Here is a 19,789-nt window from a genome sequence, read left to right as displayed (position 1 = left end):
GAGCTGGTTTATATTTTGAATGTATCTAGTACACTACTTAAGAGTAATTACTGGATCTGTCATTAAATTTTTAAAATTTAGAAGTTTAGTGCTACTCCTTGCAGAAAAATGAAGGGTTACTTTTCATTAGTCATTGAGGGTTTTATCAGGATTTTGAGAAAGGATTAATTTACATATACCGTGACTTTATCTCTACATATATTTGGACATTTTATTGACATACTCTGTTTTCTAGACAACAGAAAATCATCCTGAGGCAGATCCATTTCAAACACACATTTTATATAAAGAGACAGTCATATATTTGTTTAGCAAAGAAAATAGATGTGGATTTGAACAAGAAATATACCTATTTTCTCAGGTTTAAGCAGTTTGAAGGAAACAGTTGAAGTTCCTTTGCCACCAGACTTTGTAGTAACAATAATGTCTCCCTTGTCATTTTTAGCCTGTCCAACTCGACACACAATTTTACTGGCAGACATCCATTCAGCAGTTAGCAGACAGTTGTGTCCACAGATTGTTAAACCTAGGAAAAAGAAAAAAAAAAGAAATACTCTACTGTGAATAGAAGTGCCTTTTGAAATTCTGTAATGCAAATACATTTATGATGTTTCATGTATTTACATAAATATATGACTCTTCACTAGCCCCCTACACTCAATTACAGCCAAGGTGTCACAAATAATTTTTTCAGATATTCCCTAGGTGACTTCAGGTCTTTTGTCCCAGTGACGCTTCATGAGACACACACAGCACTCCTTGGAACTTATTTCAATCTCTTCTACCAGTTGTGGGTTACTGTGACTTTTACTTCATATAGTACACTAGAGAACTGTGGTTCAGTATTGTGTTTCTGTGAAACTTCCATCAGAACTGCTTGCAACAAATGTTTCATAAGTTCAGTCTACATGACTTTGCAAAAAAAAAAAAAAAAGACACTGCAACATATTCACAATGAACAATGTTTCTTCAGCCTTACTTATTTAATAGTACTTCTGTGGACACAGAATGGTTCTTTGGTCAAAGTAGTATTGACAAATATTCTGCCCCAATCTCTTCTGTACAAAATCCATGATGCAAGACTGATTCTGATGAATAAACTGCCTGGTTATATGATAGAATAATTGGGTAGTATTCATCTATTCCCTCTTCTATACTCTCTCACAACAGAACCAAAAATGACAAACTATGAAATACATCAAAGTCTTTTCTCATAGGTAGAGACTGTGGTATACTAAAACTTATCAAGTTTTAGTGTTTAAAAACACCTCTTAAACACTTAAAAGTCAAGGTATGCCTTAATATAAGATCCAAGGCTTCCTGAGATTTTATGTCAAATCAGTCTGGTCAATCCAACCAATCAATCTGGTCAGAACAGGACTCTGTTTGCTGAAATAGATTGATCATTTTCTGAGATCTAGAACAACAATTTCCATATTCCTAACTGGAGTTTTGCTGTCCTGAAAAACCGGCAAGATTCTAATTTCTATAGTACTGATTTGGAGAACACCTTCATTAAGTTCATCTTAAATAACACCCCTACCTAGGAACATTTTGCCTTATGTCCAAAAGCTCAAGGCTGTACTAGAGTGTTGGCTGTACTGGAGTACAAATTAGTCAAGCACAGCAGTTTCTCTCTGTTGGCTTGGGTTTTGTTTTTAATTTCTAGAAAGCTCTGACCAATTTAAAAAATACTTAGAGACAGAAAAGGGTCAGCATATGTGGCTCAGTACCAAAGCTTCACACTTACTTTTTCTCACAACTTAAGCCTCTGACATGACACAGCAGACAAATTTGGCAGTTTTCATGGTTGTCAGACATAAAAATGTCTTATTCACTGCCAAAAACTATTTTGAAAGTGAAATCCAAAAAATAAAAACCCAAAAGGCATTGAATCTTATTACAACTGAAATTAATTTTACTTGAGCAAGGACAGCAGATTTGTTACTTAAAAGATGCCTGAATAAAGTGGGGGGAGTGGTGCGAAATCAGATACAGATACACAAAAAGAAGCCTTAACATGAAAAAATATTTTGGTTGTTTATTTGCAAAATTTTAACCAGTCAGGTTTTAGTTTTCACAGGGGAAGGAAAAAACCATATATTTATGATGCATGGGTTTGAACCTTATGTTATATTATTAGATCTTTTCTGGTTTTATGCTAGTATCTTCTCTAAAGGCAAAAAGATTGTGGTAGGGAACAAGACTAACTAGAAGACTTTGCCCAAACCATTCATAAAGAGGTTTTGACCCTAGAATTTCAAAAGTCTGAAGTCATGCTCAGATTAAGTAAATCAAGAACTAAGCTACAGCAAATTTTTGATCAGTTGCTTAGAAGATCCTTGAATCAATTATTTTCTATTCATTGGAAGTTCCAAAAGCTCTCAAGAGAACAAGACCGCAAGATCCAACACTTCTGAAATGGCGGGAAACATTCACCTGTACCTAAAAAATGCAACAGAAAGTTAAGTCTCTATTAACATTTTATATACCATACTAAATATAGTAATGGCACAATTTCTAGAGCAAATAAAGAGATATTGGGGGAGAAGTTTTGATAGTACAGGTATAACATTTCTTTCTCCAAAAAGAAAAAACTTCCCTTTAAATAAAACTGAATTTGAACCTGTTGCATGGTACAAACACCTTTGAGAACATTGTACTTGGGTTCTAGCTTTCATGTGCCTTTCAATAAATGGGCATAAGTAATTCTCTTATTGACACTTTCCAATTTTGGTTAAGCTTATATATGGACAATTTTACAATGCCTGCAAAACACAGCTGCAAATGTCTTAAAAGACAAACTAAACCTTGAAAACACAAATGTTACAGCAATCTCTTGGATTTTATTTTTTGTACCATGACCCATAGAGTCACAAATAAAGATACAAAGAGATTATTAGAAGGCATTCTCTTAAATGAAACAAAAAGCATGTTCTTCTAATATGAGATACTCTGTTTATATATAGAAAAAAAGTTTCTTGCTTTTCATTTTACTCTAACACATCTCAAACTTTATAAACTTTATAAAAATCTCACTCAAACTCTGTTAACTCCCATGCCTACAAAGCCTCACTTTTGCAAGTATTTCCACTCGAGTTACAGGGAATATTCACATGCTTAATTTAACCATTAAAAGAAATCTTTACATGTCTTGGACCTTAGTCACTTATTGGAGAAAGCTGACAATTGAGCTCGTGAAAAAAATAAGGCAATCCATCTTTACCTCAAAGCATAAAATTATTAGCAACTATGTGTTCCTATCATTACTCTGAAGGAAATACAGGAAATATAAGAAGTTGATCAGCTGTAATACTGTTCAGGAGACGTCCTCCTTCCAAGAACCTAGCACTGATAATTTCTAGAAAATCACAACAATGAGGTTACTGAATACACAAGAAATATGCTCACCTCAAACATCATCAGTTATTTGGAGATTTCTCAATAAAGAATCATTAGTGTACCGCAACTTCATCTAGCAGCTCAGGAAAATACTACTTCCTTTTTTGAGAGACAGCAAACTGAAGTGAAGTGGAAAACTGTACTAGCTTATGCTTGGCCATAAAGCTCATTGTGGTGGCCATGAATGGAATTTGTGAATCTTCATTTACAGTCATGAAACGAAATATTTTTTCTAGCAAAGCCAAACAAAATTCCAATGGACTTCAGAGGAGTCATGATTCCACAACAAATTAGACAAATTGTCTCTAACATGACTACTAAAGTACACATATGCATAACTTACAAAAGAAATAGGGGAAATTCCAGTAGTTATAGTTAATTTGGATTTCAAGAAGATTTTACAAAGTCCTTCTTGAAAGACTTATGAAAATTAAGCAGCTATAGGATATGAACTTCAAATGGGTAAACAGCTCATTAAGACAGACACAGGGTTATGATAAAGATAAGGGTTATGGTAAAGGGTGTGTTTTGACTGAGGAAAGTTTCCACAGCATATATGCTGGGATCACTTATGTTCACTATATTCATAAATTACAAGATAAAAAGGTTATAAAGTTTGCTGATGATATTACCAAAAAAACCCTGGAATAGAACTTATGAGACTGAGTGGATGCACTATAATGTAGATGCTATACAACAGCTAAAATTCAATAAACAAAGACATGATGCACACAGGCAAAACCTTAAATTCACAGATGACAGGCTCAAATTGACTTCTAACCCTCAAGCATATAGTAGGCAGAACAACAAAAAACATTAGTTTGATACTTAGTGGAAGTTATATGGAAAACAGAAGCCTATGAAAGAAATACAAAACAAAAGTGAAAGTACAGTGTTATGCCACAGTGCTTTCATATCCTGAACACATCATGTACACAAGATGATGGTATTGAAACCAAGAGAGATTCACCAAAGAGCAACAAGAAGGGCCAAAGATACATGCAGAAAATTTAAATAAGCCAAGATTTTTCAGCTGGAAATGAGGCAGTAATGAACAAACTCTGTATTGTCAGGAGAAATAGAGAAAACATCTTGCTCCCTCTTGCAATAATGAAGTTAACATGTTAAAATCAAAACAGCAATGGAAATGGTTCTTCAAATAATGTGTAGCTAAATCACTGAATAGCTTTGTCATATCTGTTGCAGATGCACAAACTGACTTTACACTAATTCAAGGAATAGCAACCCTATAGTGACTTTCTCAATATATTGAAAACACTTCTGGTAGGAAAGTTTTCATGTAGAGATTCTCAATGCCTGGGAAAGTAACAAAGGTCCATCTCATTACATCCACCCTCTTCTAGTACACTCCAATAAGCATTCACTCTTAGTGTTCATGCTCAGAACAGGATGTTGAGTCAGGTTCAAGGTTCATCTAGCAAGTTTGATTACTTACACACTGGGCAGCACCCTTGAATTTCTGGATTCAAGCACATTATTTGTGTAAAGGACATTTCTCCTACCATCCAACACAGATTCTACCATGCAAAAAAAATTATCTTTAATCATATCCAAAATGTTACATTCTTCAGTATCAAAAGGTTTCTTTTCAACTCACCTATGAGGTCTGTAGGCCCAGTCCCCAAATTTTCTCCTCTTATTGTCACTTTTGTCCATGAGATGCCTTCATTGGGAGAGATGCCAGTTACAAGTGGGGGCTGCCGTGCTCGAGACATGATGTCTATTCAGTTACTGAAATCTGAGTTGGTTTTATCTGTTCAGCAAAAAATAATAAATTAAAAGACCAATAGTTATATTACGTAAAAAAAGTTATTAAAAACTTTTCAATCTCTTCTTCTAAAATGGTAGAGAAACATAAATGTGAATATGGAACACCACTCTCAAAGCCTTCTTCTGCCACATAGTTATAAAACAATAAAAATAACTACACCCTCTTTGCATTTCCTTTTTTATAAATTAAATATAGCTCTAGTTCTGAACTACAAAGAAAAAGTATATTCAGAAAAATATGAAACATTTCAAAATTCTTAATGAAACTCTATACACACTCCAAATTACTTATGTCAGAATTCAAATGAATCTATTCAAATCTCTATTTGAAAGTATTATATTCCTTAAAAAGATTAGAATTGCTAAGCTAAGCTAAGTAATAGACTATTTGGATAATTTCTCCATCAAAATTAGACATACTGGCCTATACAGTTCCATGTGAAGAAGTCCCCAGTACTTATTTGCATAAAGCATCAACATTTACATAAACTGAGAAAATTAAAACATGACTTACAGACATTACACTAGCACAGATCACCAACAAAACAAGTAATATCCCAACAGGTCAACAAAAATGTACATAAAATCACTGAAAAACCATTTCCATAAGACTATTCCTTTGCACCTGAAATTAGGAGTCAACTCAAACCAGTTTAATTGGCTCTGTCATACAAACACCAATATGGAACACATTATTCTGCCTACATTTAGTTTACCACGCAATTCATCACAAATTCCTATAGCTTATTAGCAGCTTCCTTTGTGCAGCTCTGCAGCTATAAAGCAGCTACAAGAAGGTGATGAGTATAATCTGAAGTATGTTAGCTTCCACTAACTTCTCCATTTTTACAACACTTACCAAATACCATCAGTATTCCAAAACCCCAGTTACACACATAGAACACTTTAGTGTAAACAATTTTAAAAGTTCAGGTTGGTAAAAAACTGGAATATAAGCCAAGCCTCAAAAGGTTTCTCTTATTGCTATTTTGAATCGAGATGTATTTTCTATTTTTACTTGCAAACGGTCAATTCCATGAAACCTAGAAACTCTGTAAATCATCCCTAACAATAAACTGCAGCACAGTTGCAGTTTCCAAGTATCCACAGTCAGCAAATACTAGAATTGAGTAAGACATATTTGTTTCAGCTGCTTCTGCATATAAAAAATAAATTCATTGTACCAACATACACCATGCTTCTATACAACCTCCCCAAATTTTTCAGTGTTACTAGCTAGATCTGACGTGTGAATCAAAGAAGCTCCCACAGACTGGTTTCTTTCTTCACATTCCAAAATTGGAATGCACACTGAAAATGAAGATGGAAATTGAAAAGGTAGGAATCAGCAGGAGGATCTCACAGAGAAAGTAATCAAGTAATGCCACCAGAACAGCATCCTGTCTCTGTCTGTCTATACCATGGGTGCATCGCAGGTCACTTATAACAAAACTGTACATTTTTTTTCTGATGCAACTTCAGAATCCACAGCCACATCTGAAGTCAGTGTGAAATGCACTCTGAATACAGGGAATACTGCACAATGATCTGAAATATTGAGGTCCTAAATAACGACCTCAATTCTATAATTACATCTGATCTGAAATGTGTTTTTCAGTTTCACATATTTACAAAAAGAGTGCTATCATGCCTAACCTATTTTTGAAGACAAATTCATCAATATAGAAAAGGCATCTAGATATTCTGAACATAACAGAACTATTAATACCTTCAGAGAACTTTTAAGACTACCTTTGAAGCGTGCAATTAAAAAGATACGCAAATTCACGTGAAACAAGCAAGAACATAGTAAGTTGCAGTATGTCAGCCAGGTCCAGTACACGAAGGAAGTCTGGTAAGAGCCCATGATAACATACACGATGTAGGGCTGGTTTGGTTTTCTATTTTCAAGTAGCAAACCTCATATTTCTTGACTGGTTGCCTTCATAACATTACAAACTACATTCTGTGTTTAATAAAGCATTAGTTTCTCTGGGTTTTTTTGCAAACTACAAATGGATGAAAAAGGAATTAAGTTATACAGTATTGTATAACTTATTGTCTTATATGTAGAAAACATTCATTTCACATGAATCCAACATGAGACTAGAGAAGCCAGTAGTCAACACATGCAGTTTATAACATTGTGGGTAGAACAGCACTGAAGGAGAGGACTGTATCAGCAGATTACAAAGAGATCAGTTGACAGTCTTATCCAGCTACGGAAGAGAAAGCTGTGCTCCGTGCTTGTGCCCTACTCCTATTTCTTTCCCAGCACTGGCTTTTCGCCCTCCTAGCACAGAGACAATCTCTGCCTCACTTCAAAACTGAGGTCAGGTTCTAGTCTTGCAGACACACTGCTTCGTGCCCCTATCCTGTTGATTCTCCATCTGACTTTTTATCCATAAGTTAAAGCAGGGAGGGAGAGGGGTGGTACTATTCCATTCTCCTTTCAAATCCAGACACCTTGGTAATTCCTCTTCTTTACCTCCCCGTTCCCTACTCCAAGCTGCCTTATCCAAGTAGCCCATCTACAATACTACTGATCCACTTCCTTGCCACAGGTGAAAATTCGAGACCCCATCTTCTGTCAACATTCCTCCTGTCTTGTTTACTCCTATACAAGATGCACATGCACAGAAGCTCAGAACTTTCTGCATTTGAAGTTTCTTCTGGAGTCCTGTGCAAAGAGGATGTTAGAGAAGAATAAAGTGTCTCATTTTATTAAGAGGGAGGAGAACAAACTCCATCTATTCCTCATAATCTTACCTATGTAGTTTTCTGAGCTTTTCTCACAGATTCTCAGCAGAGTTTGAAGATGCACAACAGCAGCAAAGGAACAGTGGTGCTGTGTCCTCACATGCACACCTAATCACCTTCTGCAGGAAGCAGCATCTGTCTAGATATCAGTAGATCAACATAAAACATCTATTTTACTTTTGAGCAATTTTTTTGGTAAAGATTTACATAGAATAATAATCAGTAATAGAGATGTAAAAAAGCCATCTCCAGGAACTTCAAGTAATATGCAGAGGAAGAAACCTCGAGGAAAACAAGTAAAATAGGAGTTACTGTGGTATTATTTGGTTGACTCCCCTCCCCCCAAAACATTATAGTTCCCTTGCATTGCAGCTATTGTCTCTTTCAAAATACCTAAGCACACAGGTAATTGGCTTGTTTCAATACCAAAACTCAAAAGTAATATTACAACATATTGTTCTGGATTTCAGAAATTGGCACTAGATCCCCCTTCATGATGAGCTAAATAAATGTAATAAAAATGCTGAGCCTCCTGAGATCTAATATTTCTTCCAAAGTATTTCCATGCTTACTGCAGAATTGCTTTAAAATACCTCACTGGAATGAGAATACCACAGTAAATCTCAACACATTACAAAAGCACTATAGCACTGAGATGTTCTATTATTATTATTATCATTATTATTATTATTATTATTATTTTCAAACAGCAATTGCTTTCATTTATTTCAAAGAGTAAGTAAAGGAAATCTTTGGAATATGTCATTATCATAAATATCAAACAAATGCAGGGGAGCCTTCAATTCATTTAGAATATTTCTTCTCCTTATGACAAACATGTCAATAGCCAAAATGACTGAACTGTCTATTGGGAAGTCTAGCCAGTGTACTACTACTGTGTCCTGAAAGCAAGTTTCTAAATTTGTTTAAAAATATTTAAAGCAAAGCTAAAAAAAAAAACTCCACCAATTACTTTTTCATTTCATAAAACAACACAACCACGTAATTACAAGCTTTTGTTGCAATTCTATATGTTGTCCTAAAACATAAAATCTATTTTTACAAATATATATTATGCATAAAATAATATTAGAAAAAAGTAGCCCTCTTCCTGACTAGGGGAGATTGCATAGACAGTTTTCTCTACAAGCTATTTCCTCTGAGGAGTCAGGCTCACTGAAGAAGCGTCAACAAGACATTTTTTTGCAGTGGACAATCTTCTTCTACTCTAACCAAGGTCTCTTTCCCTCTTTTTTCCTCCCTCACCAAGGTCTCTTTCCCTCATTTTTCCACCCCATTCTTTTCTTTTTTAGACTTCATTTCCTCACAGTATCTCCCCAACAGTTTAACATGGATGGCATCTGTTTGACTGCTCCCATGATCTTGTCCATATTATTCTGTTATTCTGTCATAATTCTTGCTACGAATGTGCAAAGAGTTAGAAAGCCTCCGCAAAGACCACCTACTACAAGGCCATCTTGAAAAATGCCTTTCACAAACATAATTTTTGTCTTTACATGAGCTTCTTAAATAAACTGTCCTCTCACAAAGGTTTGGTAAAAAAAAAATATTCAGACAATTGTAAGCATTCCAAGCTTGCTAAAGAGAGGACACCTTCCCTCTTTATCCTAAGAAAAGCCCCTTTAAAAACAAATAATGAAGCAATGAAACACAGTCCAATATAAGTGAAAGCACAAGTTTAGTTGGTTTTTTGACTTTTGTAAGCCTTCAGTTTAAAGTTGGTTTAAAAGAAGAGTTTTGAAATTTCCACATTCAACTTTCAATGGCGAACAGAGAAGATCATCATCATCATCACCATTCTGGAAGGATCACCAGAATACTAAATAAATGAAAAACAAAAATTCAGGATTGACGCTTATTACACTGGCTGTAAGTTCAAATTCCAAAGAAAAACTACAAACATCATGAAGGCATGGAACTTTGGAAGGTGAGTAACAATATGGTGCCACCTTACAAATTTCACCAGGGAAATTCTAGGGAAAAGTAGCAGTTGAATTGTTTTAAAATGGAGTTTCTGACTTCTAAACCAAAGATGGTTCCAGTGACTGGAAATTCAGCTAAGTTTTCAGTAGTACTTTGTCACAGACACTGAACCTAAAAGATTCTCTCAGAGGAAGGCAGACTCAAGGTCAAAGCAAGCGCCACAGTCATCTAGCAAATGGAATCAAAGCTGTCAAGAAGGGATGGAAGTAGAAGCCAATTTCTCATCATTGAGGAAGTCTAAGCTACAAGCAAGCATGCAAGTCTTCACATAGCAACTATTTGTTCTCAGTCACATATATGTAACTATACAATATAAAAAATTTTGAGGCAGGAACAGCAAAGCATCACCCAAGTGCAAATCACAGTATGCCTCAGGTGTTGCTATTTACTTTTAAAAGAAAACCAATAGGTGAGTTCCTCTTATCACACTAACATTACAGCATTAAATAATTTCCAAACTAAAAGATCTGTGAAATGCCTTTTTAAACAAGCAATAAATACTCAGAGTCCAGTACATAGGTGACGGCCTTTTCACCTTAAACTACACAAACTTGTGCTTCTAATAAGTAAATCTAATAATCTGTTCTCATTAGAAAACCTGGAGAGTCCCCTGAGAACAACACACTATGACAGAGTCAGTGACGGGACACGGCAAATGACCCCAAGAAGGATGACAATGCAAAATGTTTCCTATATGTTTGTACTCAAAACCATTACAAACTGAAGAAAAACACTACTGCAACCTTTTCTGTGCTTTATCTTCCCAACAACATAAATTCAGACAGACAATCTACATAAACCAAGAATTAAAAGCATCCAAAAAGCAGCACTGTGAAAATAACTGACATTTATTAACCCCTCTGGAGATCTTCAGTGCCCTAGAATTTCCACAGCCTTCAACACTGCATTAATAATATAAGGTCCATTCCTGCAAGCCTGCCAGAAAAGACTGGGAAGTGAATAAGCTAAACAATGCTGAAATTCCAAGTGATATTAAGAATCTATGCATGTTTATTTAAATAATAAAAGACTTGTCAATTTAAACAAGAAGTGCTCACGAATCTTACATTTAGGGGGAAAGAAATTCTTCAAAACACCACTAAGCTACTTATAATGAAAAGATGAACAAACATAAAAAAGTGGGTAATTTCACTGTCACACAGAAAAAACAAAGGCTCATTTGTCTTGCCCTGTCATATCCGGCGTGTTGATTCAAGCCAATATTAACACTGACAAACATGTTAACTTACAGGACAACTCTACACGCCAAAAATCCCTTTCAATTTGGGAGGATGTGCGAGTTTTGCGACAGAAAGGGCAAATGACGAAAAAAGAAAATACTTGCAGTATTAAATAACATAATATGATACCCTTTGCTTTTTGAAAGGGCTCCTGAATTTCCCTACCAGCCACAAAGTGTGTACTAGAGATTTTAGTTTTAGGGTAGCCAAGCAATGAGCACAGCAGTTTTGCTTTCACAATAGCCATACTCGAGTATTTCCTCGGTATCTCAGAGGTCCTGCTTTCCATAACCCAGCCAGGTACATCTTCGTGGGGATGTATCTTGACAGAGTGAAAGCAAAATAATCACAGCACTCAGCGATGCCATTAACATTTCTGAGTCACAAGGGATTAAAAGATGCTGCGAGAGCCCTGGCAGAGGAGTTCAGCCTGGGCTGCAGCTGCGAGGGATTGACACCGCTCACGGTGGAACCCGGCTCAGGAGAAACTCCGGGCACAGTTCCGGCATCCGAAATAAATTAAAGTAAACAGTGTTGCTCTCTCTCATCCACCCTGTTAGCAGCCTCTCGGTTGAGCTGGAGACCACACACCCAGACCACACAGCACCAGCTGAACTCACTCGCACGCAACATCTAGAAGCTGTCACTCTGCTGAGGTATGAGGAGGGAAGGAGGGGGGCCGGAGTGCGAGAGTGTGTGTGTGTTTAGAAAAGCCGCTTGCTCTCTCCTCCTACCATTACAGCTGGTTATGTTTTGTGTGGTTGGGAAGGAGGGAAAGAAGGGAGGGATAAAAAAGGACCTATAAACCTCACTAAGAAAACATACTGGTCTTGGCCTTTTGTAGTAATGATTTGCACTCCTCCTGTACTAGTTTAGTAGCTGATGAAGGGCTAACAAAGCATCCATTTAACATCAATTAACCTTCTATCTATCACATGTCAAAAAAAAAATGTAGACTAGCATAAATCCATGGTTCCTTGTACATATTAAACGACAGCACCCTGTCAGTTACAATGTACAACATACCTATATATTGATCTATGTTTACATCAGGAGTTTTGAGATATTTATTTATTTGGAGAGGGGAGATACTCCCCACAAAGAACAATCAACCACACAAATGCCCCTATGACATCAAAACAAAACATTCCATTGTAAAATGAAATTTTGTTCATTAGTATCATACACCGTAAACAACCTGAAGGAAGTTAATGAGCCAACATAGAACACTGAGTTCGTAACTCATCAGCAAGAAGTAAAAATAGCAAACCACTAAAAATAGATTAAAAGGAACAATAACCTATAATACAGATGAACAGAGACTTTTAAAATGGGGGGGTTTCTTTGTTTCTTTTAGTTCAGAAGATCATTTCATCTGCCAATTATATCACCTGTTCAAAGAGAAAAAGCTGAATAAAATGTTTGAAGACTTATAAAATCTATTTTAGTTAGTCTACTTTAAAAAAAGATTTCCTTCCCCCTGCTCTTCTACCACGAACACACATACCTCCTCCATCAAACTCACCAGCACAGAAATTTAATTTAATATATACACAGTCTGGGCAGCCCAGAACCACAATCACATTTTCACTTCAGTTCAGAATTTTTTTACCTAAGTGACAATGACAATCTCCAAGTGCCACTATTAAACAAACCCATCAATACTACAATAACCCAAACAGCCCTATAAACTTGGATTAAAATGTTTTTGTTTGGGAAAGCCTCAAGAAAAAAATTCAAAAAAAATATTTCACCTTATCAAATACATTATCAAAAAAGTTAGCTTTAAAGTTCCTTAACTTCACAGTGAAAATAAATTATTCCCCCAATTTATTAATTATGTCAACATGCTGCTTTATACCAGTTCTTGAATGAACACTTTTGCTGGTATATTCAATGTTACAGCACCTATTCATTACCAACACTCAAGTCAAACCAATTGAAGTTTTCTGAACATCTGTTTGGTCATACTGAATTGGCTAGAAACAGGCAATAGCATAGAAGAAAATATAATTAAAGGAAGTCTGAACACAGATGTTTCTCCCCAAAATTTCCTCTACTTCCATTATAAATTATATTACAAATCCCCAGAAATTAATTCATCTCCTTGGGTAAAAGCTTCTGTATTTATTACGTGACACATCACTATAATCCAGCAATGTTTTGAAGAAAAGCCCTAAACATGTATATATAAACATATATGTAAAAAAAGTCAACTCAGCTTTATACAAAACCATATCACAGACGGTCATAAATCTCCCATTACTTTCTAAATTCTCACAATGCACATCTTCCTACATCTGCTTCTACCTCCAACATTCAGCAAAGTTTGCTTCATCCAGAAGTCATTATCATTATTGTCCTCCAGTTAAGCCATTCATTCCTCTCTTGTTCTAAAGTTATTCATAATTTTCTGTACATCATTACAGTTAATAGGAAAATGGTAAAGAATCTTAATACCCTCATCATCCCTCAATCTTCTGCTATTCACAGGCAGAAATTTGAAAACAATACTTCAAGCATCAAAAACTTTCAAATATGTTTATTCAAATGCATTCAGAAAGATCCAGAAGTTCAGAAAAATAAACTAAATAAATCCCAAAGGGATGAAAATTTTTTTTTCTAGAGAAAAGAAACAAGACATCACAGATTTTTTTCTAAGCCCTATAACTACACACAATATTCTTTATAAAAACACTATATAACCACCGTAATTACACAGTTCATATGGTTGAAGTTTTAACTTGGGTGCTTATAGGTAGGACTGCAACACTAAATTTAACATTGCCATGGGACTTTTTTGGCAGTTCCTTTTTTTTCAAAAGTATTTAAAAGATGAGATGTGCACTTGTGTTACTGAGATTCCTGTATGATTCATTTTCTCTCCTAAACACCTCTTTCTGGCCTCTGCTCAGAGAAGTACTCAAGCCATACACTACAGAATGTTTCTCAGTTCACATGGTCAAACACACATTCGAGTCTTGCCCTGACAGACTGTGTGCACAGGTATTTTTCTAACAAAAGCCTGCTGTTGCCTTACATACTCTAAGTCTTCATTTCCACTCACGCATCTGAAATCCCTTCTGTATGAAGTTATCATGCTTTTAGAGCAGTGAAGCTGTCTTTTGAGAAACAGAAGTTCCTGAGCCTTCTCTGCTAATGAAAAGGAAACATAAGAGAACTCATTGGCTATATACACATCTTCTTAATTTTTTTCCAAATATCCAATGTGCAATTGCAAAAAGCAGGGTACACCTGTTAAAACCACAGCGAGATTCGAAATGTCACAAGACTCACAGAATTCTTACATATAAAACTGAAAGTAATTGCTTTTTTAATTTAGACATTTTATGAATATGTCAAAAAAATCAATTTAGTTTGTCCTCAATATAAAAGCAGGCATTTAAAAAGGAATTTTTGCTCAGCATAAGCCTAAATCTTTAATTAATACAGGCTTTTTTTACGAACTTCAAAATACAGGGTACATTACTTTTCAGTTATCCACAAAGTCAAAGAAAAAAAATACAAGTCTAAATATACCTAAAAACCCCTGACTTATATTGTAATCTGATCCAAAGACACTTTTACACTGCCAGAGACCCCACTGGTTTCTGCACAATATAGCCTAAGGTCCGCCTTTGAGAATTAAACTAGAAATCTGGGAATCTGCAGTTCCCTTAAGGTCAAGTGAAAACCAGATCCATTAAGGACTTGGTGTCTCAGAAATTTTGTTTTCCTTAAAAACAAAGCAAACAAAATTAAAAAGGAAACACAGGCTTTCACACTCATCACCAGATGCAATCACACTATTTTCTAATGAAAATGCTGAACATACTGTCTGCAGAATAACAACCTCTGTTGATAAAAAAAGACTACACAGCCCAATTTATTTTGGGAGAAAAAGCAGTAAATGCTTCCAAAACAACATACAAAGTACCATTCCGAAGAATTTCTCCATAGGAGGGAGGAGAAGTGTTTGGTTTGGTGTTGTTTAAAATACTAAATACGTAGTTTACCTTTCCCTATGCAATGCCCGTAACATGGCGATCACAATGAATAGTTATTTTCAGGCATTTCTCTCATTACTCAGTTTCTGGGAAAACTGCATGCTTCAGGTTTGTTAGGTTTCCCCCCCCCACCCAGGAGATCACAAAAATGAGTTTCTCTCTCCTGCCTTTCCCTTCTCCTCTAACTTTTGACAGAGAGAAAAATCCAACCGCTTTGGAACTGAAACGCTGAGTGAAATTCCTGAAAATAATTTCCAAGGTAAGCTACAAAAGTTTTAATCAGCTAGATTTTTGAACTCATACTATGCAAGCTGTACACACAGACCTTTGCTTTTATGTTCAGCGCAGAAGATGAAACATCAATCCGACATGACCGCTATACATGTGCTGTCTAATCATCCCTCATCCTCCAAGCACCTTTACAAACAAGATTCCCTCCATTACCAAACACCATATTTCTCCCCTGGGAAAAGCAATTTGAAAGACAATGTTGCACAGCCCAGATTTACAGAATGTAGGTGGTCCAAGACAGAAGGTCAAAGTTAAGCTGAAGAGCTAACATCTGACTTCTACTAAAAGATAGTAATTTAGCAGTTTTCATATTTTGAACCTTCAAGCTTACTTTTAAGTAGAGCAGTAGATTTCACTCTGTCTGAAAAACTCACATAGAAAATAAAGTCACTGTAACAGGTACAGTCTTCTGAGTACTATTTTTCAGTCCATGATTGTAAAATGAAGCACTACTTATTTCTCCTGTGCAAAGTTTTCTCTGCCTGTTTGCTTAAGTAAATAGTGATCTACGGGTATTTATAGTACATGCAGGTAGTCTCCCTCTGTGCTTCAGAGGCTTTTGTCCTGGAGTACAAAGCTCTAACTGTAGATTATTTTACGGAGACTTTCCATAGCTGTCAAAATTCGTGTTTTTAAGAACATCGTTTATATTCAGTCTTCTGTCACCATCCTATTGAGATAACGACTTCTTTCTTTTCATATTATTTTTCGGTTTTGGCTGGGTTTTTTTTTTTTTAATGAAGTAGGAAAGCCGAAAAGCACAAAATAAACAGAATTAAAATAACTCAAAACTGATGTTTTGTTTTAAGTACAGTGCTTAAGACTTACTGAATTTACAGCTAAATGTACCAGTACATTGAAAGAAATTGATTAAGTATGGTTTAACATAATGTACCTAGAAGTTTTCATCACTAAAAGAGGTCACTGCCACTGCCTCTGCCTCTTTAGTCAACCTACTTATTTTGCTTTAGTCCAGCTTCTCTGGGAAGAGCAGCATAATAAAGAAAGGACTATCAGTGGATAGAGTTTCTTTCTAATAGGACCTCAGGAAAACAATTGGTGGATTACATATTTTAATGCCTGTTTTCCCCTCAAATCTTCTCAACAACTAGCAAAAAAACCCTCGCTCATACTCACAAGAAATCCTACAATTAAAAAGAAAATCTGAATACTGCAGATTCAAAAACACTTAGTGAACAATACCTTTTGTACTGAAGACGAAACAGTTTCTTCACATAACAATATCCACTGCTCCAAGGGCAAGGTGAAAAATAATTTACTTTAAAGACTTATTTTTTTAATTTTTTTTTTAATGTTCATGATTTAGAACTTTACATGGTTGGGTTTTTTCAGAACTCATTTGAAGTATTCATTACCTTGGACCGCTATTCAGCTCCAAAATACGATAAAGCAATTATAGGATTAAAAAACCCACAACTATCAAGTCTGTAAAAATATTGTAATTTATTGAACAAAGGCCATAAAAACACAAGACAACTTTAGATTTTGTTTGAAAAAAATCCAGCATAAGTTTGATGGATAACATGATTTTAATTGAATAGTTTCACCTCTGACACGTCCTAAAAAAGTTATGTTTTCCATAGAGAAAACCTTCTTACCATTACAACTTAAAATAAGTTTCACTGAGTTAAGTCATACCAGTATGATGAAAATAACTGCATCTGTTTTAAGTGATGTTTCAGACAACAGAAATCCCATCTTAGTAAAAACATTGTTGTCCAAGAAGTGGGCATAAATCACAAAAACTGTAAACTAAGCTATCCATGGGAAAGAAATCAGCAGCAGGACATGCCTTTTGCTGCTTCTTGCTGGGTCAGTGCAAGCTGTGATAAGATGCTATCAAAATAGGGAAGCAAGAATTACAGAGCTTTCCTTCTTCAGCTGAGCAAAAGGTAAAGGAAGAAAACAGACCTGTTTTCCTAAGCCATAAGTTTGTTTATTTGCAAGCCTTTAACTGTTTTGACAACTTCGGCAAAAGCAAAAACAAAACAAAGTTTATAGTAATGAAATGCGCAGAAATCACTATTTCACTGGCTTTTGATTAAAACTTTTGAGCCTATGGCTAGAAGCTGTTAACCCACAACAAGCAAGCAAACTGCAAGAAATAAAGAAAAAGAGGAGGACAAAAAAATCGAGGAAAGGCTGACAGTGTAAGAAGGAAGACTATGTTGAAAATGAAAAAATCCCTTTTGGAAACAAGATCATCCCAAATTTCACATATCTACCCCTTGCTAAGAGATCATTTTCAGGTTCCTAATTAGGATATAGAAGCAAGGAGGAAAGACATTTGGCCATCCAGCTCATGGACCCTTCTGGACTGCAAGGCAAATGAGAGAAAAATATAGAACTGGGAAGGAAGTAAAAAAAAAAAAATTAAGTCACAGAAAAGTATAACACTTCCAGATAGATCTGAATGAAAACAACCATCTCTCAACATGTATATGTTATTTCGATTCCTTTCATATTTCTTACCCTGGTACTTTCCTACTGCACTCGCCTAAGTACCCACTCGTTTTTGGGGAGTTGTGTCTGAAACTTGACAGTACCACTAAATGCGAAATAAAAAAAAAAAAATAAAAAAAAATTAAAACCCAATCAGTCCTGCAAATAACCAGCTTTTCAGAGGTCAGACCTCACCTCTCCCTGCCCCCCGTTTCCCCTACTCCCTCATCCAGCACACCCACGGTTCACTGGTGTGAACTCGACCATCTCGGAGAGGTTGGCCTCGATGATCTCTGAGGTCTTTTTCAACCTAATGGATTTCTTGACTTCAGAGAGCCTCAGCCCGGACCCCAGTTCCGGCAGGGGCGCCCCCAGGCCCCACCAGCTGAACCATGAGACAGGGCAAAGCCCGGGCCCTGAAGCCGGCCCGCCCTTGCAGCGCGGTGGCACCCGCGGCGCGTGTGGCGCGGGGGGTGGCAGTGACGGGAATTTCCCCGCCCCGTTACTGTCCCCGGCCTCCTGCCAGGGCGGTTGAGGGAGCACGGGAAAGCTGCTGGCGGGGAGCGGGTAACGCCGGGACCAGCGACGGGCCCCGCACCCCCAAGAGCCACCGGCCGGACAGCTCCGTCCCCCCCCGGAGCCGGGCGGGGAACGCGGCGCTCACCCCGCCCCGGAAGCAGAGAGAGGCGAATGGGGAGAGACAAGGGGGGCCCCCGCGAAAGTGGTGGGTAGGATGGGAGCCCCCCCGCAGGCGCGGGGCGGGGGGGCGGGGCGGGGCCGGGGCGGGCCGGTCACTCCGCCGCGCGCCGGCGCGTCAGGCACCAACCGCCGCCCACCGAGCACGCCCGCAGCCCCGGGCGGCCACAGTCGGGGAGCGCTCCCGATCGGGGGGGCGCCTTCCGCGCCCCTTGGAAGCCTCCAAATCCCGCCCCCTGGAGGCCTCATCTCCTCAGAAATCCCGCCCCACTCCCCGCTGGCCCCCGCGCTCTCTCGTGCTGTACCTCCTTTTCTCCCTCCTGCCTTCGAGCGGGGTGTTCTAGAGGCGTCGGGAGTTCTGGGGTTGGTCCCTTCGTGGATGAGGAGCAACAGGAAAAAATAAAAGCATGATAATAACAGCGTTGACAACAGCTAGGGACAACGACAGCAGGACCCCGGGGGAATAGCCTGAAGTTGTGTCAACAGCGTTGACAACAGCTAGGGACAACGACAGCAGGACCCCGGGGGAATAGCCTGAAGTTGTGTCAGGGGAGGTTTAGGTTGGATATTAGAAAATGGTTCTTCATTCCAGAAGGTGATTGGGCACTGGAACAGGTTCCCCAGGGAAGTGGTCACAGGACCAACCTGCCAGAGCTCGAGAAGCATTTGGACAACACTCTTAAGCACATGGTGTGATTCTTGGTAATGTACTGAGCAGGGTGAAGAGATGGACTTGGGTGATCCTTGTGGATGGGTCCCTTCCAACTCAGGATGTTCTGTGATTCTGTGAACAACGACAATAAATGATAATAAAACCACCCCCTAGCACTGTCCCTGCGGGCAGAAACTCACCCAGAAGCAGCGTGGGCACCCCTGGGGCTGCCCAGGGAGGTCGTGGAGTCTCCCTCTCCAGAGACACTCCAAGCCCACCTGGATATGTTGCTGTGTCACCTGCTGTAGGTGACCCTGCCTTGGCAGGGGGTTGGACTAGGTGATCTCGAAAGGTCCCTTCCATCCCTAAATGTTCTGTGATTCTGTGAGGGGAGGGCCTGGGGGTGCTACTGCTGTGGGTGGCAGAAGGAAGGGTGGCAGAGAAAGGCGCAGGCACAAGCAAGCGGGCAGTGCTGCCAGCGC

General features: G+C 37.8%; 1 protein-coding gene across 2 annotated transcripts in view; it reads right to left on the bottom strand.

The window, feature by feature from the left end:
* Positions 1 to 18,162, bottom strand: part of EXOC2 (exocyst complex component 2) — a 125,119-nt gene extending 106,957 nt beyond the window's left edge. Inside the window, exons 1-3 of one of the 2 annotated variants that reach the window (XM_008927525.4) lie at positions 17,990 to 18,162; positions 5,021 to 5,176; positions 350 to 526 (exon numbers count right to left, since the gene is read on the bottom strand). In XM_008927525.4, coding sequence (XP_008925773.1) covers positions 350 to 526; positions 5,021 to 5,138 — 295 coding nt within the window. In that variant the 5' untranslated portion in view covers positions 5,139 to 5,176; positions 17,990 to 18,162. Of the gene's footprint in view, positions 1 to 349; positions 527 to 5,020; positions 5,177 to 7,962; positions 8,087 to 17,989 lie in introns of those variants that run through there. The other variant, XM_018076880.3, reaches the window with a different exon arrangement.
* Positions 18,163 to 19,789: the final 1,627 nt, after the last annotated feature.

This window comes from Manacus vitellinus, unplaced genomic scaffold (assembly GCF_001715985.3).
Source record: "Manacus vitellinus isolate BGI_N305 unplaced genomic scaffold, ASM171598v3 scaffold_33_pilon, whole genome shotgun sequence".
Taxonomy (NCBI): domain Eukaryota; kingdom Metazoa; phylum Chordata; class Aves; order Passeriformes; family Pipridae; genus Manacus; species Manacus vitellinus.
The sequence above is the reverse complement of the archived record's forward strand: the minus strand, read 5'-3'. Positions and strand labels throughout refer to the sequence as shown.